This window comes from Oenanthe melanoleuca, chromosome 3, assembly GCF_029582105.1.
Source record: "Oenanthe melanoleuca isolate GR-GAL-2019-014 chromosome 3, OMel1.0, whole genome shotgun sequence".
NCBI lineage: Eukaryota > Metazoa > Chordata > Aves > Passeriformes > Muscicapidae > Oenanthe > Oenanthe melanoleuca.
In genome coordinates, this window is record NC_079336.1 from 353917 (window position 1) to 375377 (window position 21461).

The 21461-nt window shown below is 68.2% G+C and overlaps 3 protein-coding genes across 4 annotated transcripts in view; 1 reads left to right on the plus strand and 2 right to left on the minus strand.

Moving 5' to 3' along the window:
• Window positions 1-21461, plus strand: part of PREB (prolactin regulatory element binding) — a 59945-nt gene that overhangs the window by 16509 nt on the left and 21975 nt on the right. The gene's annotated exons all lie outside the window — the stretch shown is intronic.
• Window positions 1214-7701, minus strand: EMILIN1 (elastin microfibril interfacer 1). The gene is made up of 8 exons (XM_056488722.1): window positions 7434-7701; window positions 5515-5640; window positions 4889-5097; window positions 3171-4796; window positions 2526-2633; window positions 2395-2412; window positions 1957-2091; window positions 1214-1723 (listed from the first exon to the last, which is right to left on the minus strand). The coding sequence occupies exons 1-8, from the start codon at window positions 7583-7585 to the stop codon at window positions 1392-1394; spliced, it is 2706 nt and encodes a 901-aa protein (XP_056344697.1). The 5' UTR covers window positions 7586-7701; the 3' UTR covers window positions 1214-1391.
• On the minus strand, window positions 9944-21458 carry AGBL5 (AGBL carboxypeptidase 5). Its single transcript, XM_056488704.1, is given in 14 exon segments — window positions 9944-10358; window positions 10515-10561; window positions 10794-10894; window positions 13170-13378; window positions 14243-14433; window positions 14902-15037; window positions 16351-16520; window positions 16911-17454; window positions 18315-18493; window positions 18722-18899; window positions 19514-19680; window positions 19988-20134; window positions 20137-20161; window positions 20631-21458. Coding segments are annotated over 14 exon segments (2583 nt in total). The 5' UTR covers window positions 20828-21458; the 3' UTR covers window positions 9944-10066.

The window sequence follows — 21461 nt, forward strand, 5'->3', positions numbered from 1 at the left end:
GAATTGTTCCCTGGCAGGGTGGGCAGGGCTGGCACAGGGTGACAGAGCAGCTGTGGCTGCCCCTGGATCCCTGGCAGTGCCCAAGGCCAGGCTGGACACTGGAGCAGGAGCAATGGGACAGTGGGAGGTGTCCCCATGGCAGGGGTGGCACTGGGGGGGATTTAAGGTCTCTTTTCACTGGAACTATCCTGGGATTTGATATTTTCTCACACATTTTTTACACACCACCAGCAGTGGAGCTGCACTAACAGAATGAACCTGCTCTGAGCCTGACCCACACCAACCCCCCAATGAACAGCTGAAGAACCCAGGCACAGACGAACAGACAGACAGACAGTGCCACTGGTGCTCACCTGACGATGCTGAGAGCACCTGAGGACAAAAGGCTCAGTCCCAACCTCACCATTAATGAGCTCCCACAACAGTTAGGGCACAAACTGGGCTGGACCCCAAATCCTGACCTTTCTGCACCAAAGTGTCTGCACAGGAGCTAAACCAAAACCAATCCAATCTCTAAGGAGGGGCCAGTGCCCCAGACCCAGCCTGGAGCCTGTTCTACCATGGACAGCCCTGGGACCTCCCACCACCCCCACCCCACCCCTCCCAGGGCACACGGTGGGCACAGCACCCCTGGGGCCCTGGCAGGGGAGGAATGGGGTTACCCATGGCTGACCTGGTGGCAGGGGGTGAAGGCACCCCCAGAGGTGGAACCACCAGCAACGTGGTCCCATAGGGTCCCCACGGGCATGACCCACCTCCTGTCACCCCAGCAGCTCCAGCCCCCCATCCCCTGGGGGCACACAGCACCTGGGGGGACGGGGTGCCCTGGAGCTGCCCCAGCACAGCAGGACACGAGCACAGCTCCTGGCAGCTCCCAGCACCTCCCAGTGTCCTGGAACCTGAGTCCACTCCTGTCACACCACAACCAAAACAGCTGGGCATCCCCAAACCCCCACCCCAAACAGCTGGGCATCCCCAAACCCCATCCCAAACTGCTGGGCATCCCCAAACCCCACCCCAAACAGCTGGGCATCCCCAAACCCCACCCCAAACATCTGGACACCCCAACCCCCCCAAAGCCCCACCTGCTGTGCACGGGTGACCCTGCCGGGGCCACGCTGAGCTCGGTCCCGCGGTGCCACCCGGCAGCCACCAGCCCCCTCCCCACCGCGCCCCCCCCCCGCGGGCGAGGGACGGACCCGGAGCCACGGGTACAAAACCCGGTGCCGCATCTTTATTGTGGGGGGCAGTGGGGGGCCGTGGGGCGGCGTGGGGGGCGGTGTGGGGCAGGAGTGTGTGACCGTGGGGCGGCGGGGGCTGGGGGGTGCTGATAAATAACGGGGAGGGGGTGCGGGTCCCGGCGGGGCGTGGGGACCCCCGGCCGGGCCGCGCTAGGGCTCGTCCGCGTCGTAGAGCAGCGCGGCGCTGAAGACGGTGAGCGGCTCGTCGGGCGCGTGGGCCAAGCGCCCCGACACCAGGTCCACGCACAGCGTCTCGCCCGCGGCCAGCGGCAGCAGCAGGCTGAAGACGCCGAGGGAACCGGGGCTGGGGGCCTGCGCGGCCACGGGCCCCTTCTCCAGCCCCTCGGGCTGGAACCCGGCCGAGTCCAGGCGGGCGATGCCGTGGCCGGAGCGGGACAGGACGGCCTCCAGCGCCTCGCCCCGGTGCCCCGTCAGCACCGCGCTCACCAGGTACCGCCCGGCCACCGGCACCGTGAACGTGCCTGCGACACAGCAGCGGCTCAGGGACCCGCGGGGACCCCCGGCCCCCAGAGCCGGATCTCCGGCGGCGCCCCAAGGTCGGTGGGGAGTCCCGCCCCACGCGAGAGCCCCCGGCCACCATCACACGCGGCATCACCCTCCCCCCGCGACTCTGCGGCCCCCACAGCCCCCACCGCAACATCCATCACCCCAAAAGCGCCCCACAGCCCCCGGAGCGCCCCCGTCGCGCTCTCACCTGTCTCGGGATCGTAGGCACCGCCGTCGTTGAGCAGCACCTGGTCGAAGGGGACGGTGCCCGGCTCCGTGCGCTGCGTGCTCAGGGCAGCCGAGAAAGCGACGCGGGGCACCGAGCCCGGCAAACCGACCTCGCCTGGGCACGGGGTCAGCATGAGGCACCCCTGAGCCCCCTCCCTCAGCCCCTTAACCCTTTGCCACCCTGCTACCCGCTGCAGCCCAGCAGCCACACCCGCGACCCCTCGGTACCCACCCCTTCAGTGTCCCTGCCCTTCTTGACCCCGTCCCCACCATGTCCCCCCCGCTCCCAGCGCCTCCCCTCGCCAGCCCACACTGCTCGCTGCTCCCTTCGCAAGCCCGCAGCCCCTCCCAGCCCCCCACAGCCCCCCCAGCCCTCCATGGTCCACCCTGCACCCCAAGCCCCCCGCCCCAGCCCTACCTCTTTCTCCAGGCAGCCCTGCAGGAAAGATGAGGAGGGGCTGCTGTAGGGCCAGCTTGGGGCAGGACCCCCAGGGACGGGGTCCGGCCACACCTGCGCGGTCGGGGCAGGTCAGGGGGGCTGAGCCTTACCGGGGGGGCCCACGGGACCCTGTTCTCCGTCCTTGCCAGGGGGCCCAGTGGGGCCAGGAGGGCCTGTCTCGCCCATGGGGCCAGCAGGTCCAGGGGGGCCAGGGGGGCCTGGAGGGAGGAGGGCGTTAGAGCCACCTTGGCCCCACGGCTGGTGCCCCCATGTGTGATGTCCCCTTGTCCCCACACACCGCAGCCCCGCAGCCGGGACCCTCCTGTGCCCCCACACCCCAGCATCACCCAGCCGAGCCCCTGCCTCCCCACACCCGCTGCAGCACTCCCTGGTGACCCCATGTCCCCACATCCCCGTGTCCTCACATCCCCGTGTCCCCACACCCCCGTGTCCCCACATCTCCCTGTCCCCACATCCCCGTGTCCCCACACCCCTGTGTCCCCACATCTCCCTGTCCCCACATTCTCGTGTCCCCACACCCCCGTGTCCCCACACCGCCACCACCGTTCCCGCAGCCCCACGTCCCCACCGTGCCCCCCTGCCCCACAGACCCGGGATGCCCTGTCCCCCCGCAGCCCCCACCATGTCCCCCCAGTCCCCTGCCCCACAGCTCTCGGCACGCCCGCAGCCCCACGCCCCCTGCAGAGCCCCATGTCCCCATGTCCCCATGTCCCCGCAGCCCCGTGCCCCCGCACCGGGCCGCTCCAGCTGTGCCAGGCGCTGCAGCTCCCCGCGCAGGTGGCCCAGGCTGGCGTTGAGGGCTCCGAGCCGGGGCGGCAGCTCCAGCGCCTTGTCCAGCAGGGCGGCGTGGCCGCGGGCCGTGGCGTTCAGGTCCCGCACGGCGCCCCACAGCCCCGCCACGTGCCGGCTCAGCCCGTCGCGGACGCCCCGCAGCCCCGCGGCCACCGCCTCCAGCTGCTCGCAGACCCCCTCCAGCTTGGCCACGCGTGGCTCCAGCCCTGCGGGGCAGCCCCCGGCCCGCGACAGCTCCCTGGCCAGCGCCTCCAGCCGCTCCTCGCTCTCGGCCTGTCGCCTTTCCGACGCCGCCGCTGCCTGGTCCAGCTCGGCCACCACGCGGTCGGTGACGGCGCTCAGCTGCCGCTGCCGGGCGTCCTGCTCCTCCAGCGCGTCCTGCAGCCCCTCCACCGTGGCGTTGAGCCGGCTCAGGGCCACCAGCGCCGCCGCCAGCTCGCCCCGCAGCACCCGCAGCTCCGAGGGGGACGCGCCCCCGAAGACGCCGAACCCCTCCAGCGGTGCCTCCAGCTCCCCCGGCTCCGTGGGGCCGGGCGGGAGCTGCTCCGGCCCCCGGGGGGGCGGCGAGGCGCAGGGTCGGGAGCACGGCTCACCGCTCATCTCCCCCAGAGCCGCCTCCAGCCGCCCTGTCCGGTTGCGGAGCTGCTCCAGCTCCTCGGCCAGCGCCTCCCCCCGCGCCCCCAGCAGCCCGCCCAGGGTCCCGGCCAGCCCGTCCTCCCAGACACCTTCGGTGTCCTCCGGCAGCCGGGGGTGGGGGCCGAGCACCCCGTCCTGCCCCGGGCACGGGTGGCCGCAGCGGGCCAGCAGCTCCTCGAGCTGGTCCAGGCGGGCGCCGCGCTGTGCCCCGCTGGCCGCCAGCCCCTCCACCGCCCGGCTGAGGTTGGCCAGGCGCCCCGGCAGCCCGCCCGGCCGCCCCTCGGGCTCGGAGGGCCAGGGCCCGGCGCGAGAAGCGTTCAGCCGCCCCTCCAGCTCAGCCAGCCGCCGCGCCAGCACCGGTGCCTGCTGGCCCGGCCCCGCCGCCGGCACCGGCAGCCCCTCCAGCCGCCGCTCTAGCTCGGCCAGGCGGCGGAGCAGGTCCGGGGACGGGGGAGCCGCAGGGGCGGGGGCCAGGCGGGTGCTCAGGCTGCTGATGTGCCGCTGCACCGACTCCACTGCATCCCGGTTGCGCTGGTCCACCGAGCCCACCAGCTTCTCCAGCGCCCGCATTCGCTCCCGGTCCTCGGCCGCCTGCCGCCGCAGCCCCTCGGTGCCGGTCGTGCACGCAGCGCACATCTCCTGCAGCCGCTGCTCCAGCTCGAACAGCGCCGCCGTCCCCGGGCCCCCCGGGCCGTCCCGGCCGCCCTCGGTGCGGCGCAGGCGGGTCTCCAGCTCCTCCAGGCGCCGCTGAAGATGGCTCAGCGCCTCCCGCACTTCGGCGGGGGCGGCTGCGTCCGCCGGCTGCTCGCCCCCGGGCTGTCCCTCCACGGCCGCCCGGGGCGGCTCCTGCCCGGCCCGCAGCTCCTCCAGCTGCTCGCTCAGCCGCCGCACCTGCTCCTCCAGCCGTCGCACCTTCTCCGTGTCTCCGCCGCCTGCCGTGCACCGCCGGGGTCACGGTCACGGCCACAGCCGCGTTCCCCCACCAGCGTGATCCCCACCGCCGCATCCCCCGCCCCAGCACTACCTTCACCCCCCAGGCCGCTGAGGGGGTTGCCGAAGCCGGAGAGTGTGGGGCGGCCGGGCCGGGGCGGGGGACGGCCGGTGGGCTGGGGGGATGCTGGGGAAGGCCCCTCGCTGCAGTCCGGACCCGAGTAGCCCTGGCAGCAGCGCCAGGCCAGCTCCGACACCGTGCGCTGGGACACCTTGTAGCGGGGCCGCAGGAAGCTGCGGTACCTGCAGGCAGAGGGGACGGGTTGGGGGATGTCAGAGGGGCGTGGGGCCAGCACGGGCTGCAGCCTGACCCAGCAGCGAGGGTGTCCTGCTCAATGCCCGGCGGCTGGGGGGCTGCCCCTGCGCAGCGCTGTCACCCCGTCACCAGTGTCACCCCAACACCAATGGCATCCCCGCACCGGCCCAGAGAGCCGCGCGGTGCCCCAGGGCTTGGCTGCACGTGATGGGGGGGACAGTGGCCGGTCACTCTCCGGCACTACAGTGAGGCCACTGACTCTTGCGCAAAAGTAAACATGACCCCAGGGTGGGTAAACACCAGTGGCGGCGGCGCGGCCGCGGCTCGCCCTGGGCTCGCCCTGGCCCCCCCAGAACGCCCCGACCCCCTCCAGAGCCCTCCAGCCCCGTCCCCGCCCCACTCACGCCAGGACACGGGGGCACTGGAGCTGCCCCCAGGCGCAGGGCTGATAGTCCGGCTTGATGAAGCTCTCGACGCCATCCTCCACCACACAGCTCACGCTGCGTGTCACCACGTAGGCGCACCAATTCCTGCCGGAGGGAAGGGCTCAGGGCACACACCGGGATGGGCTGGCTCGGGGCATCAGCCTGGCACACCCCAGGCATTGTCCTGCCACGGGCCGGGCGTGGCACACGCCTGGCATCATCCGGGCACGCACCGCGCGTTCTCCTGGCATCCTCCCGGCACACTGGCACTGCCCTAGCACGGACCTAGCATCGCTGCAGCCCACAGCAGGCATTGTCCCGGCACACGCCATGAACAGCATCCCGGCACACACCAGGGGTTGTCCTGGCGTAGAGTAGGCACCAGGCATCACCCCGGCAGAGACACAGCAACACCCCCTGTCCCAGGCGTTCTCCGACACCCACGAGCTCCCCAGGCACACCTTGGACCCCCCGCACACCCCGGCCCCTCTGGCACACCCCGCATCCCCCGGCGCGCTCCTGTGCTTGCCCAACCAGCCCCACCGGTAGCACCGTCACGGCCCGGTGCGGCGGGTTAATGGGCCGGATCTCGGCCCACCACAGCCTCTCAAGCACGCCTGGCGAGCCTGCAGGAACTGCTGCAGCCCCAGGCACGCGGCTGCCCCCGGGAGCCCTGCAGGGATGGGGCTCTGCCGCGAGTGGGGTGCCCACACCCCATCACACCGTGCTGTGCATCCTGCCTGGCCCAAGATGCTGCCCCATCACTGACCCCGCGCTCCCTGCCCTGTGCCGCTGGGGCAGGAGCAGCTGGGACAGCCACACGCACCGTGTCCCCAGCGCCACAGGCTGTGGGGACCCCAGCCCCCCCGCGTGGGACTGGCCCCGCTGCAGGGACCCCGCCGCAGCCTTATATGGTCCGGAGCCGGAGCCCGGGCCCCGCTCGGGCCCCCAGCCCCACCGAGCAGCCCCCCGGGGAGCGGTCCCCGCCGCGGGGCCCCGGTGCGGCGGCCGGTTCCCGTCAGCCCGGCTGGTTCCCCTCAGGCCCCGGCTGGATTCCAGCTCCTCCCCGGGGGCCGCCGGGAATTCCTGCGCCGACCGACGGCCCCCCTCTTCTCCCCGCCATCCCAGCCCCGCACCCGCCAGGCCCTCGGACCCCCGGGCTGCCCTGGGGTCCCACCGTCCCCCACCGGGGCTGTCCCCATCCCAGGCGTGGGGTGGGAGCAGAGCTCCCCTGAAAGGGCGGGATGTGGGGACACCCCCTCGCTCCCCGAGCCGCTCCCTGGGATGGAGCGCTGCAAATCCCGTAGAGAGCCCCCGCGGAGCCCCAGAGCCGCAGGTAAAGGCTCCACCATGTCCGTGCCCCACGGCGGCGCCTCCCCAGAGACCCCACGCTGCGGCCAGGTCCTGCCATCCCCGCGGGGCCACCGTGGGGCCGGGGCAGCCCCAGCCCTGCGGCCGCGCTGCTGCAGCGCCGATGTGTCCGCGGTGAATTTGTCGTGACCCCAATCCAGCGTGGGGCCGCCCCCAGCCCTACGCCCCCGCAACGCCCCGACCCCCAGACAGGTCCTGCCCCACGCTGCCCACGGTTCGGGACAGGACGGGGATGGGGAGAGGGCAGGTCCGGGCCCCTCTCCCCCTCTCCTGCAGCGCTGACCCACGCGTGGATGCCGAGCCAGGACCGGCCCGGAATCCTCGGCCCCGCTGCACCGGCGGCCCCGACCCTCCACGTGCGCCCACCGCCCACCCGTGCCGGGCCGGGGGTGACGCCCCCGCTTTGGGGACCCGCCGCCCCTCCCGCCGCCCCCTGGGCTGGACGTGGCACGTGCCGGGGTTCCCGTGGCACCGGGTGGGGGCTGCAGCCCGCGTCCCCGCTGCGTCCCGGTGCTCTCGGCTCCTACCTGTGCCGGCTGGCGGCCCGGGCACCGCTGTGGGCCGCGGCCGGGCCGGGGGCGAGCGGGGCGGCCCCGCCGGTGTAGAGGCTGTACCGGGGGGGAAAGTTGGCGGCCAGGGCCTGCGCGGCCAGCAGACACGGCCAGAGCCAGGGTGCCATGCTGGGCTGGGGCGGCTCCGCTCGGCTCGGTCAGCCTGGTCCGGCGCGGCTCAGGACCGCATGTGGCGTCCCGTCGCGGCTCCGCGGCTCTGGGCGGCTCGGCACGGCTCGGCTCGGCTCTGCCCTCCCCCCGGCCGCCTCTCGGCCAGCCCCTCGCCACCAGAGCCGCCCCGCCGCCGCTGCCCGCCGCCGGGGTCCCCGGGGCCCCCCGCTTCCTGCCCGCAGCGGCCCCCGCCCCAGCCGCGCCGGGCACCGCGGCCCCCGCCGGCCCCGCCGCCGCCACATCTGCTCCTCGTTAGGCCGGGCCGGGGCCGGGGCAGCCAGAGAGGCCGGGCAGGGGGCCAGGGCGCGGGCGGCCAGCGAGGGGCCGGGGCTACCGCCGCGGCACCGGCACCGCAAGGGCACCGGCACGGGCACCGCTCCGCCACCAGCACCAGCTCCGGCAGCGGCTCCGCACCGTGCCCCGCGTCCCCCCGAGCGCCGGTGCCCCGCGCTGGGGGACAGCGACAGGTCCCGGCACCGGCACCACCTCCAGCAGCGAGTGCCACGTCCCTGCTGCCCGTGCCCCTCTCTGTGCCTGGTGACACGTCCCGGGGCCAGCCCCGAGCCGGGCGCTGTCCTGCGCCCCCAGCCCCACCCCGACACCGTGCTGGGGACACTGGGGGCACTGGAACGCCAGCGGTCACACCGCGGCCACCCCGGGCCCCCGTGGCCCTGAGCCCACGGTGATGCCATGGCTTCCCCGGACCATGCGGTGACGTCACGGCCTCGCGGTGACATCACGCCTTGGCCTCGGCCCCACGGTGACGTCAGGGCGCGGGAACCCCCCGCCCTCGGGGAGCCGCGAGTGTGGGTTAAGCACAAACAGCTGCCGGCAGCTGGAGGGGGGAGGGGGACATGGGGGAAGGGGGATGCGGGGGAGGGAGACACCGGTGAAGGGGACGCGGAGCTGAGGGGCCTGGGGCTGGGCTTGGCCAGATCCCAGCCTCAGCCGCGGCCGTTCCCAGGGGGGGATGGTGTTACCTCCTCTGTGCTCTCAGAGGCTGGGGCAGCTGTGGGGGGCCGTGGCTTTGCCGTGTCCCAGGGCATCCAGACCCTGCTGGGGCTCCGCGGCCGGGGGTGGGGAACAGCGTGGGGCGCAGGGAAGGGGACAGGCTGGGACAGGACCCCGGGGGGACTCGCTGCTGGAGCCCCTCGACTGGAGACCATCAATACATCCCAGCCCACCCCAGTGCGCCCCAGCACATTCCAGCATACTCCAGCGTGCCTCCCTACGCCCCAGCATACTCCAGTACACCCAGCGAGCCCCAGTACGTCCCAGCAGAGCCCGGTGCAGCCATTCCCGCTAAAGCCCCGCGGCCCGCTGTCATCAGCTGTAAGGAGCTGTCACTAGAGTCATTAGCGCTAATTAGCCGCGGCCGCCCCGGGGCCGCCGGGCCCCGCCCCGCCCTCGCGCCGCGCCTTGTATGGAGAAGGAGCCGCGGCGGCCGCCAGGGGGCGTTCCCAGGGAGGTATGGCCCCGCCCAGAGCGCTGACGTCATCGCGGTGGGCTGGGCACTGTGACGTCACCACAGCCAGGAGCCCGCCGCTTGGCCGGCGCCCGGTTGCCGTGACGTCACCACCGGGGCCAGGCGACTCCCGGCGTGCCCCGCGGCCGGAAGCACCGCGCTCAGGGAGACGTGTCGGAGCGGCGGGCCCGGAGCGGGAACCGCGACACCGGGAGAACTAGGCAGGAGCGGGAGCCGGAACACCGGGGAACCGGGCAGGAAGCGGGAGCCGGGACACCGGGAGAGCCAGGCAGGAGCGGGAGCCGGAATACCGGGGGAACCCAGCAGGAGTGGGAGCCGGAATACCGGGGGAGCCAGGCAGGAGCGGGGGTGGAGACACCGGGGGAGCCAGGCAGGAGCGGGGGTGGGACACCGGGGGAGCCAGGCAGGAGCGGGGGTGGGACACCTGGGGAGCCCGGCAGGAGCGGGGGTGGGAGACCGGGGGAGCTCGGCAGGAACCGGGACACCGGGGGAGCCTGGCAGGAGCGGGAACCGGGCAGGAGCGGGAGCCAGGACACCGGGGAACCGGGCAGGAGCGGGACGGACCCGGTTGGGGCGGTTCGGGCCCTCCCGCGGGTCCCTGCGGGATGCTACCGTGCGTGTTTCCCCTCGCCCGCAGGATGATCACGGACGTGCAGCTCGCCATCTTCGCCAACATGCTGGGCGTCTCGCTCTTCCTCCTCGTCGTCCTGTACCACTACGTGGCCGTCAACAACCCCAAGAAGCAGGAGTGAGGGAGCCCCGGTGCCGCCGCCCCCGCTCCCTCCCGCGGCGATGCCGCGGCGGGGCCCCGAGAGAGGCGAGGCCGAGCTTCTTCCAAACCAGCTTTAACACAAACACCTGATACACGACAGAACCGTGTGGCGTCATCATCTCCCTTGGGCCGGCCCCTCCTCCGGGCCCGCGGGGAGGAGCGGGGCTGGGCTGGGGTCCCTCAGCGCAGGAGGAGAGGAGCTGCCGGCAGGAGCGGGGTGAGGTGGGAGCGGTGCTCGGGGGCTGCGGCGGGGGGCGGCGCCGTGGGCAGGGGCAGGGGGGCCACCAGCACGGTGCCCTTGCCCAGGGGCTGCCGCCACGGGGCAGAGCAGGGCCGTGAGAGCCCTGCCCGTGCCGCAGCTCCCCGGAACGGCGGGGCTGTAGCTGGGGGCGCAGGCCTCTGCTCCAGCACAGGAAGGGTCCCTCGGTGCTCAGCACCCTCGGGGGGGGTACGGGGGCCTCCAGGCAGAGTCCTGTGGGACACAGACCCGTGTCAGTGGGGCACAGTGCCCATCTCGTGCCCCACAGCCCCTGCCTGGGGGTGTCTGGTCACCCAGCTCTCCCTGCCTGGCAGGGGCTTAGCTCAGGGCGCTGAGATGGCTCCACACCCAGCTGGCAGCAGCACCTACCCAGCCCTTTCTGAGGCTCTCCGGGCATTCAGCTTCATGGGGAGAATCTGTGGGAGCAGGAAGAGGATCAGTGCCAGGTCTTTGTCCCCAGAGTTTCCCCACGTCTTAGGGAAAGGTATGTGTGACAGAAATACCACGGGTATGTCCACGGGTGGGGGAGCTCCCAGTCTTTAGGGCAGCCCCCCAAAAGGGCACACCCAGCAGAGCCATGGGGCAGCCCCTTCCCTGGGCACAGCCTTGCTGCACCCCCAGGTCCCTCCCTGCTGGTGCCTCTGGTACCTGCAGAGGTGCCATGTCCTGGGGCTCTCCCACGCCTCGCTGGGCCTCCCGTGGTCCGTGGCTGCTGCTCAGTGCTGCCCGGGTGCCCTTGGGCAGAGTCCCTGTGTGACAGAGGAGACACAGCTCAGCCCCTGTTGGTGAGGGGCTCAGGGCCACCGTGGAGGCCCCAGCTGCCCATCATGGGGCACACTGGCACAGCCTAGTGACCCTGCAGTGGCCTCACACAAGCTCTGCCAGGGCCAGGCCCCTCCGCACAGCCCAACACCGAGGGGTCGCCCTGGGAGTGGCAGGAGGATGTGATGGGCCAGAGCTCAATCCCAGCTCGTGCTGCCAGTGCAACAGGCTCTGCCTGGTGGTGCTGTGTGCTTCTGCACATCACTGGCCCCAGCTGGAGCCAAGTGCCTGCCTTGGCTTCCCATGGCACTGGTGTGACCGTGCTGGCCAGGAGTGAGGAGCTGGCAGCACAGCCATGCCCTCTGAACCAGGGTATGTCCTGGAGCATGGGCATCTGCTCAGCCAGGGGAGCTGGGAAAAAGGAAGGTGTTTGGGGGCCTGGCTGCAATGGACAGCACTGAAGGAACACACCTGAGTTGCCTCAGTTTTGCTCCCAGTTTCTGGTCAGCTGGTTAAAGTCTTTATCTCAACTGAGTTTTCTCCCCATCCCACTGAAGAAGTGAGGTGGGGGGCACACTGCCCATTGGGGTGAAGCCAGGGCCAGACCCCACAGAAAATGGGACCCTGCAAGCAGGAGCCTCTGCTGCTGGTGGAGGTACTGGCAAATGACAGCTGGCTTCACCTGGACTAAAACAGCACAAGCTGGGGACCAAGCTCAGCCAGCAAGGGCCAATGGCAGCTGAAGGTGTCATGGGGGTTGGCAGAGCCCCCCTCACATGAACACAGCTCTGGGCTCCCCAGGTGTGGCCAGGCTGGAGTGGGACATGAGGATGGGACAAGACCAGGGTCTTCACGCTGTGCCATCCAGCCCCCCCCATCACACCTCCAAGCTTCCTCCCCGCTGCCTGGGGAGGGCAGAGGCTGGGCTGGCACTGCCAGGGGTCCCCCTGCAGACACAGGGGTGCTGACAGTCCTGGGCCCCTCGCAGGTGGTGGGAGAGCAGCTGGAGCAGGGGGGTCTGGAGCAGCCAGGCAGGAAGCAGGTCAAGCTGATGCCAGGGCAGGGGAGGAAGAGCCAGGTCCTGGTCCCAGTGCCAGGCAGCATGAGGGTGCAGTGTCCCATGGGGCACTCACTGTGCTGGTCACTGCTGGAGGAGCATGGGCCAGGCAGGCAGGAGAGCCCACCCAACGGTCCTGGGGACACCATGGAGCAGGCTCTGCCCCAGTGGCTCACACGGTCTGTCCCTGCTCACAGCCCCAGGTGTCCCCAGTCCCTTCAGCCAGGGACGGGGCAGGGCTCGCTCCAGCTGGGCCCGGCCAAAGGAACAGACGGAACAACGTGCCCATGAGAACATCAGCCTTTTATTTCCTCCCCACCATGTTCTCATGGCAGACAAGACACAGTCACGACAGAGGGCTGGGCAGCAAACCCCGAGGACAACACGACAGATACCAGAGGAATGCAGAGGTCAACAACACAAGTACAGCTCCAGGCACACCCAGACACTTGCCCCTGGCTCACACCCCCAGTCCTGGCAACTGGGAGGCTTTGGAGCACGGTGCCCCCAGGGCTGGGCCCCACAGTGGATGGGAGCACAGGGCTGCAGGGCTTCCCCTGCCACTGCCTGTCCCCCACAGCCCTGAGCCCCTGCCCCACAGTGGCAATGCTAGCACAGGGGGCATAGCCAGGGTCTTGCCTGACTTTGGCACCCCACTGCAGCACATCAGCCCCCACCACAGGGGACTCTGCATGTTGGAAACCCCCTGGTGGCCCCTGCCAGCTCACCACACCACAGCCACAGGTCACAACACATTGTTGCCCAGCCAGTGCCTAAAGAGGGAAAAGGCACTTTGGTGTGTCCCTGCTGGCCTCAGGAATGCTTGGAAACAGTGGCAAATTCAACAAAGGTTTTCTGTGCTGGCTTCTACAGAATGCCCTTAGCCCTGGCACTGGAGGGGGGGCATCACCCTGCAGCCCCAGTGCTCAGGGTCCTTCACATCCCAGTGGAGCAGCAGCAGCTCCTGCCCAGCCAGGGCTGAAGGGCCGTGGAGCAGGAGCTCAGCAGGAGCAGGGCTGTAAAACTGCAGGTCTTGCTGTGCAGTGTCAGCCCTGACCCCGCTCAGGAGCCTCCTGTGGGGATGGGGCCCCTCACACCCTGTTCCACACAAACCCACTGTCCCGTGTCTGCTCAGGGCTGTGGTCCTGCCCAGCAGCCGGACAGGCGCCGCAGCAGGCGTGCCAGGGGTGCCCAGCCTGGCTTACCTCTGCCCAGGGCCGGGGCGCTGCTGCTGCTGCTGCTCGGGGGGCTCTGGGAGGCCACGGCCGCCGGGGGCCTGGGGCTGCCGAAGGTGAAGCTGGGGGAGGCTCGGATGCGGGGGGACTCCTGCTGGCTGCCCCCGCTCCCGCTGGTGCCGTTGCTGAAGCTCCTGGCACGGGCCAGTGCGTTGTCAGAGGCCGAGGTGGGCAGCCCGCTGGAGGGGTGAGAGACGGGGGTCAGCCCAGCACGGTGATGGGGAGGGGGGCTCCCCTCTGCCCTCCACCCACCAACCCAGGCCAGCACCGAGTGCTGAGCAGCTGTGGCACCACCCCAGCAGAGCCCTGGACTTCTCCTCAGGAGCTGCTGAACAGCTGGGGACAAGGATGGCCACTCTCAGGGTGAGTGTCCCTGAGAGCTGCAGCCTCAGTGCCCAGCATTGTCTCAGGGTTCCCTCACCCCCAGCCCCAAATCATGGAATTGCTGAGTTTGGAAAAGGCCTTAGACACCATCATGTCCAACCCTTCTTCAGCACTGCCAAGGCCACCACCAACCCATAGCCTCTAGTGTCACATCCACAGGGCTTTTAAATCCCTCCAGGGATGGGGACTCCACCCGTGCCCTGTGCTGGATAGCACTTCCCATGAAGAAATTGTTCCCGATATCCAACCTGAACTTCCCCTGGCACAACTGTTCCCTCTGGTCCTGTCCCTTGTTTCCCGGGAGCAGAACCCAACCCCCACATGGCTCCACTGCTATCAGGGAGCTGTGGAGAGGAACCCTGAGCTTCCTCTTCAGGCTGAGCCTCCCAGCTCCCTCAGTGTCTCCCATCCCAGCCCAGTGCTGGAGGTGATGCAGCAGAGACCTCCCAGATGACTGGGGCAGGCAAATCCCAACCAGTTCGCTCTCTGCCCTTCTCTGCCGATGGCTCAGAGCAGAGGGACCGACAGCTGCAGTTCCCAGAGCTTGGAAGGGCTGGGGCCAGGGCAGGTGGCCCTGGCAGGTGACTCACTTGGGGACATTTATCATCTCTAAGTGCCGTTATCCTGCAGCTCCCACGCTCGCCCCAGCCGGCCCTTACGTGGAGCTCCTGGGGGGGGTCCTGGCACCTCCTCTCCTCCGCGGGCCCCCGGCGGCGCCGCGCAGCCCCCGCACGTGCTTCAGCATCCAGGCGCGCAGGTTGCCCAGGCAGGTGTGCTCCGAGAGCACGATCCGCGGCCAGGGGTTGCAGTCGGCCATGTCCAGGGCCGCCACCGCCACCGCCCGGCCCACCTGCCCGGGACAGGCACGGCTGAGGGACAGTGCAACGGGAGGGAGGGGCACAGGGGAAAGGGGCACGGCCGAGGGAACAGCACAACGGGAGGGATGGGCACGACTGAGGGACAGCACAACGGGAGGGACAGGCACGGGAGAAAGGGGCACACTGAGCAGGAGAGGGCACAGCAAGAAGGGGAGCACAGGGAGAGGGGAAGGATACAGTGGGGAGCACTGGGGAGAGGAGCAGTAGTGAGGGGGATCACAGAGAGAGGAAGCCACCAGGAGAAGGGGGCCATGAGAATTCCCACCAGGAAGGGGGGATTCCAGGAAGGGAGAACGTCAGGTAATGGGGGCACTGGGGAGAGGGGCAGCTCCCTAGAGCCTGGGACAGCAAAGCAAGTGCAGGACAGAAGCCCAGCCCCAAAGGCAAGCCCAGCCCACCCTGCAGATGTCACTCCCCAGCAGGCTCCCCGGGGCCTGTACCTGCTCGAAGAGCTCCACGGTGTAGCGGGAGGGGAAGGCGGGCGGCGGCGGGGGGCTGGCGCGGCCGTTGTCGTGGCAGGCCCCCGGGATGCTGTTCACCGAGCGCCCCGTGTTGTAGTTGCACTCCAGGGTGTAGCTGTGGGGCACGAGGGAGCCCCTGTTACCCCACAAACCCACAGCAGGGCTGGGGTTATCCCACATTACTCCCCGGGAGAGCCACTTCAGCAGATTCAGGGTACCGGAAAGGGGGTCCCATTGTCCCATTGCACCAGGAAGGGGGTCCTGCTCCAAAGGACACAGAAGTGCAGGGTAAGTGGCAGGGTTTTGAGGACAGCACCCTCCTACAGCAGGAATGGCCCACTCCCTGTGTGGGGATGCATAGATGTACCAGAGATCAGCATGATGGGAGTTTGGGATGGATGTCTGGGGCCCTAAGGGTGGCACCCAAACTGCCAAGGTCCCTGTGAGGAGACCTCTTGGTCACCTCTGGAAGGTTATGGGCAATGGGGGGCTCCCTGATGCATAGCAAAAGGGAATTATGTGCTGTCAACACCAACAATCCAGGGAGTGGGTGGCTACAGCCTCCCCCTGACCCTCAAGGTGCCTTGGAGCATGTCCTCCAGGAGGAGGAGGGATGGAGAAATGTGGGCTAGGACCTGCCAGCTGGGATGGCTCCCATCTGTCCCACTGCCCAGACACAGCTGCAGGGCCAGCACTGCAGAAAACCTGAGCAGCTCTGTCCCAGTCTGCTTGAGGGACCACACGTGCACTGTGAGCACTCCCAGCACTTTTTGGGATGTTGGATCAACAACCTGGGCTACTCCAGGTCAGTCACAGAGCAAAGCACCCCAGTGAGCCAAGCCCAAAGCCCACGTGTGTGCTTGTTCCTGTGGGGCTGGGCTGGTGCTGGGCAGGAAGCAGCAGCTGAGCACACAGCAAGTGCTGAGGAAACAGAGAGAACCTCCAGTCTGTGGGTCTGGCTGCCTCACCCCACGGTGTTCCACACAGGAACAGGCCAGGAATATCCCACCCCACATGGGAGAGGAGTGGATCACAGGTATCCCCCACCCACGGGATCAGTGATGGGCTGAGGCTGGAATATCACACACAGCCATGAGGACGCTGTGCCTATTGCAACTCTACTTCATTACAGCTCAATATAGAGAGGAACACCCAGGAAAGAGGAGAATTCCCCTCAGAAAGCTGTGCAAGAGCAGGGACAAGAGGCCAGAGCAGCTGCAGGAGGGATGGGGAGGAAGAGGAAGGAAAGGAGCCTGGCTGAGCCTGCATCTTGGGAACACCCAGGGCACAGCCAGGCCCAGCCTCTGCTGACCCGCCCTGGGGCCACGTGGGACTTGTCAGTGCCACAGAACTGGCTCCCATTTGTCCAACACCCCCCACCCAGCACAAGCCCCTGGTGCCACTGGGATGGCCCCCGTGCTGCCCTACCTGTGGATGATGCCCAGGGCCTTGTAGACAGCCACGCGCCCGCTGCCCTCCTTGGACTGCCCGTCCCGCTTGTCCCGCGCGTACATGTTCTTCTCCGAGAAGTTACAGCCCATGAAGTCAAAGTGAGGCGAGTTCAGGGAGATGAGTTTGGGGAACAGCATGTTCTCCACCTGCACAGTGCAGGGAGAACGGGGGTGACCCTTGTCTGCTCATCCTGCTCCAGTGGGACCAGGGCCCCCTCTGCCCACAGTTCCAGGGTCTCACAAGCTCCAGCTGTGCCCAGGGCGTGCTGCCCTCCCCTGCCCTACTCCCGGTGGGCCCTCCTGACAGCCAGCTGGGAGGACACCCTGCTGACCCAGGGGCATTGAGACCTCCTGCTGCCCTGTCACCACGCTGGAGGAGGAGAGAGAGGAGGAGGAAGACGAAAAGAGGAGGAAGGAAAGGAGAAGGAAGGGATTCCAAGCTCCTCTCCCAGCAGCAGGAGCACTGTGGCCCCTGGGTAGGGGGCAGAGCAGCAGGAGGGTCCCAGCAGCAGCTCTGGATTTTGGCTGTGCCCTCACCTGGTCGTTCTCGTCGCTGAAGCTGTTGCCGTACATGAAGCAGCCGCGCTTGGAGGCGTGGCCGTGCAGGTCCACGTAGTAAGCCAGGCCACTGTCCCGGGGTGCAATGGGCTCAGGGGGCTCAGCAGCTTTGGGGACGGGGGCTGGGGGAGGCGCCCACGGCCCCTCTTCACAGTGCTCGGTGCTGTGGCTGGACGGCAGGATCCAGCTGGCTCGCTCGGCGCTGTCTGGCAGCTGGGCATCCTGGGCCAGGCACGGGTGGGTGCTGGCACGCCAGGTGCTGGGGCAGTTGCGGAGGTTGTTGGTTTTGTCCAGCTCTGATAACGTGGCCTCCACGGCTGGGGCGGGACGGTTGGGAGATTTTATGCTCAGCGAGCTGGTGCTGAGTGGGGAGACAAACGTCCTCCAGTCCGGGGAGCCTGGCAGGACACGGCTGTGGATGTGGTGGTAGAGCAGGACGGCTTTGGCCCCGTACACGGCGGGGTGCAGCTCGGCGTCGGGCTGCAGGTACTGCCGGTTCAGGTTCACCCCGCGTGAGTCGGTTCTGCGGAGACAGCAGAGACGTGAGCACCTTCCAGGGCACCCCAGCAGAGCTGAGCTCACCTGGGAATGCTGAGGGCTCTGGGCTCTGTCCTGGAGTGCAATGGCCAAACCAATGACCAAACTGTGCACTGACACTGCACAGTGTGGCAGAGCCCTGCACGATCCTCCCCAGAGACAGGAACAGAGCTGGGAAGGGGCTGGAGCACCAGGAGAGGCTGAGGGAGCTGGGAAAGGGGCTCAGCCTGGAGAAAAGGAGCCTCAGGGGGACCTTGTCACTCCCTGCAACTCCCTGACAGGAGGATGGAGCCATGTGGGAGGGTTGGGTTCTGCTCCCAGAGAACAAGGGAACAGCCTCAAGTTGAACCAAGAAAGGTTAAGACTGGATATTGGGAACACTTTCTCCATGGAAAGGGCTGTCCAGTGCTGGCACAGCTGCCCGGGGCAGGGGTGGGTTCCCCATCCCTGAAGGCATTTCAAAGCCCTATGGATGTGGCACTTGGGGACAGGGGACAAAGGTGGCCTTGGCAGTGCTGGGGAAGCTTGGGCTTGATGGGCTCACAGGGCTCTTCCAACCCAAGTGAATCCAGGATTCTACGATTTTTATAAATTTTACAAAAATCATAGAATCAGCTTCCTTAGATCCCTTCTTCAGCAAACTCACAGACTTTCCAAATCCACACCTATAAGTGAAGGACACTCACCTTTTACTCACATCTATCAACCAATACTCAAATAAATTATTTCTGCTTCTTTTTCTTGGGGGTATGGTTGGACTCAGTGGTCTTGGAGGGCTTTTCCAACCCAAATGAATCCATGAGACACGGATCAGGCTCCCAGGCAGGAGAGCCCAGCTGCACTCACCGGTAGTGGCCCCGTGCCACCCCGTCGGGGTTCAGCATGGGGATGAGCTTGAAGACGAACATCCGCCGCAGCATCTGGGCACGGGGATCCTCCTCCCGCAGGATGAAGTCCAGGAAACCGTTGAAGACAAAGCTGGAGGGGGTTTCTCCTGGGTGGACTCTACTGCTGAGGAAAAACACCTGGGGAAAACAGATGGAGTGAGGAGAGGGTCTCCTGCCTGCCTGCCCCAGGATACTGCAATAGCAAAGGGTCTCACAGACTTTGCTCCACAAACTCTGCCCAAATGCTCCAGCCCTTGGTGCGTGGTGCCATTCTGGGCACAGACATACTGCAGCCAACACACAGGCCACCACGGGGGCTGCTGGCCCCCCATCCCCACCCAGCCCCGAAGCTGGTGTGTCTCTCACCCGCTTTCCAGTGAAGCAGCGAGGCCGGGGTGTGCTGGTGTCTGGGAAAAGCTTGTCCAGCCGGGGCTCCCGCTTCTCCTGCATGCCATGGCAGGAGGTGATGGTCAGCAGGTCCACACGCAGCTTGTCCAGAGAGTGGCAGAGCAGCTCCCGGTGGTAGTACACTGAGTCGAGGGGGCTGCGGGGTGAGGAGGGATCTCAGCCACCCCAAGAGCAAGAGGGCTCCCAGCTGGGTTGGAAATGCTTCCAGTACTCTGCACCCCCAGCCCCACAAGGACCACCCCCACATCTGGGCTGTTTGCTGCTGGATACCCTCAGAGCCTGCTGGGAACACGAGGAGCCATTCCTTCAGGGAAAGGAGGGGGGCCCAGGGCTGGGGTTTGCACTGCCCAACCCCCCAGCTGTGGGAGATCAGCCTGTGCACAGACAGACCTGGCACAGAAGGTCAGGTCATCCTATCGAGGAGATAATGCATCCCAGCAGGAGGGACAGAGCACTGAGGGATTCATCCCACCAGGGAGATAACCCATTGTGGCAGGAGGGACTGGGCTCCAGAACAATAAGGGATCCTCTGGAACCCCGTGGGTAGCTCAGGGTGAGCAGCTTCCACTGCTTGTGCAGAGCTGGGGCACAGAGAAGCATGGGCCAGGCAGCTCTGGGGAGGGCACAGAGACCCTCCTGCTGCAGACAGAGCTTCCCCAGAGCAAAAAACCCAAGCAGGCTCAGCCCAGGAAAAGGGTGAGGGCTAGGAAGGTGGAACAGAAGCCAGGAAAGCAAAAGTGGGAGGCACACCTGCTGGGGGACATGTGCCTGCAGTCCTGGAAGCGGCCATCCAGCTGTGCCAGCATGTCCTGGCACTCGGTGTAGGAGAAGGGATAACAGAAGGCAAAGTAGGTGGTGGCCCCGCGGTGCTCCAGGAAGCGGTGCACGAAGGACAGCACAAACTGCGTCTCCACCACCTGCCACGGACGGAGAGGGCTGCGCACGGGCTCAGGGGCAGGGCCAGCCTAGCACAGCCCCTGCTGCTCTCCTCCGGCCCCCACAGGCATTGGGGGTGCCCGTGGCCACTGGCCCTTGGCTATCCCCACGGCACAGCAACTGCTGCTGCTCCTATCCCTCCCTTGGAGATGCCAGCAACAACCAGCTGCTCCACCAAGCCAGCAGAAGCTGGGGCTCGGCCCAGGGCAGGGAGCACGGGGTGGCTGTGCCCCAGAGCTGCCCCGCACAGCCGCGCCGGCGCGGGGAGCGCTCGGGGCTCTCTCTCACCTGGAAGCTGGGCCGCTGCCGGATGCGCTCCCAGCGCGGCCGCACGGGCAGGGTGCGCACGAAGGGGGTCATGCCCTGCGCGTACAGCCGGCTCTGCTTGTTCATGTTCAGGATGTGCAGCTTGATCAGCTTCCCCGGGGCCCCCCCCCCCGCACGCTGAAGTAGAACCAGGACCTGCGGAGCGGTGGAGCGGCGCCGCCTCAGCCCCTGCCCTGCCCGGGGGTCCCCGCGCTCTCTGCTGTCTCTTCCACCCACCCGGCCCCACCAAGAGCCTGCCAGAGCCCCGGCGGGGGCGGAACCAGACCGCCCGAACCCGCTCCCAGGGCACCTGAGACCCCGCTACATCCCCCAGCCCCTTTCCTCAGACCCCCACCCGAGGCACCCGCCCCTACCCGGTACCACCCAATCCCTCCAGAGCCTGTCAGGCCCCCTGGGGAGGGCACAAACCCCCCGAGCCCCCTCCCGGGCACCGCTGGCACCACCGGCTCCCCCAGCCCCACCGGCCCCCTTCCAGCGCCAGCCCCACACCGCACCAGCCACTCCCGGGGCCCCGCCAGGATCTCTCCAGGGTGAGTCCATCCGGATCCCGGCCCGCCCGGCCCGGTACCGGCCGCCCCTTCCCGGTTCCCTCGCCCACCGGTACCTGTTGCCGTTCTCATACTCGGTGTGGGCGCAGTCGGGCCGCGTCCACACGTTGAACTCGTAGTCGGCAGCGGGGAGAGCGTTGGCGCGGGCGGCGGGGCCGCCTCCCGGCTCTGTAGGCCGCACCTGTTCTACGTGTGCCAGGTTCCCCGAGTCGAAGCGGGAGCTGAAGAGGAGACCCCCGCAGCGGATCTCCATGGCCCGGCAGGGCCGGGACCGGCATCGCCCCGGATGGCCGCGGGACGGCCGGTACGGGCCGCCCGGCAACAGCAACGCGCGCGCCCATTGGCTGCCGCCTCCCAGCAACGCGCCCGCCCATTGGCTGGCGCCTCGGCAACGGCCGCAGCGGGGCCGCGGCCGCTCCTCCTCTCTGCCACGCCCCTCTCCCACAAAGAGCAGACCACGCCCCCAATGGCCATGACCACGCCCCCAACGGCCATGACCACGCCCCCCGCTGGGCTCCGCGCCGGCAGGGACGGCAGAGTTGAATGGACACAGGGGGTGACCGGACACTGGGTGTGACCGGACACAGGGGGTGAATGGACAGAAGGGTGTGAATTGACACGGGGTGCGACCAGACACTAGGTGTGAATGGACACAGGGGGTGACCGGACACTGGGTGTGACAGGACACTGGGTGTGAATGGACACTGGAGACCCCAGCATCTGATCTCCATGACCGGACACAGGGTGTGAATGGACACAGGGTGTGAATGGACACGGGGCTGGGAAGGGGTGAGGAACTGGGGTGCAGGGGAGTCTGACCAGCCCCTCCCCCCCACCATGCACAGCCATCTTCAATAAGGAACAAATATAAAGCATATGGAGCAATT

Coding starts and splice junctions, on each gene's coding strand:
- EMILIN1 (XM_056488722.1), bottom strand. CDS start 7,585: ATGGCACCCTGGCTCTGGCCGTGTCTGCTGGCCGCGCAGGCCCTGGCC. Junction 5,641..7,433: donor CGGGCCGCCAGCCGGCACAG/GTAGGAGCCGAG, acceptor TCCCTCCGGCAG/GAATTGGTGCGCCTACGTGG. Junction 4,797..4,888: donor CAGCGGCCTGGGGGGTGAAG/GTAGTGCTGGGG, acceptor GGTGCACGGCAG/GCGGCGGAGACACGGAGAAG.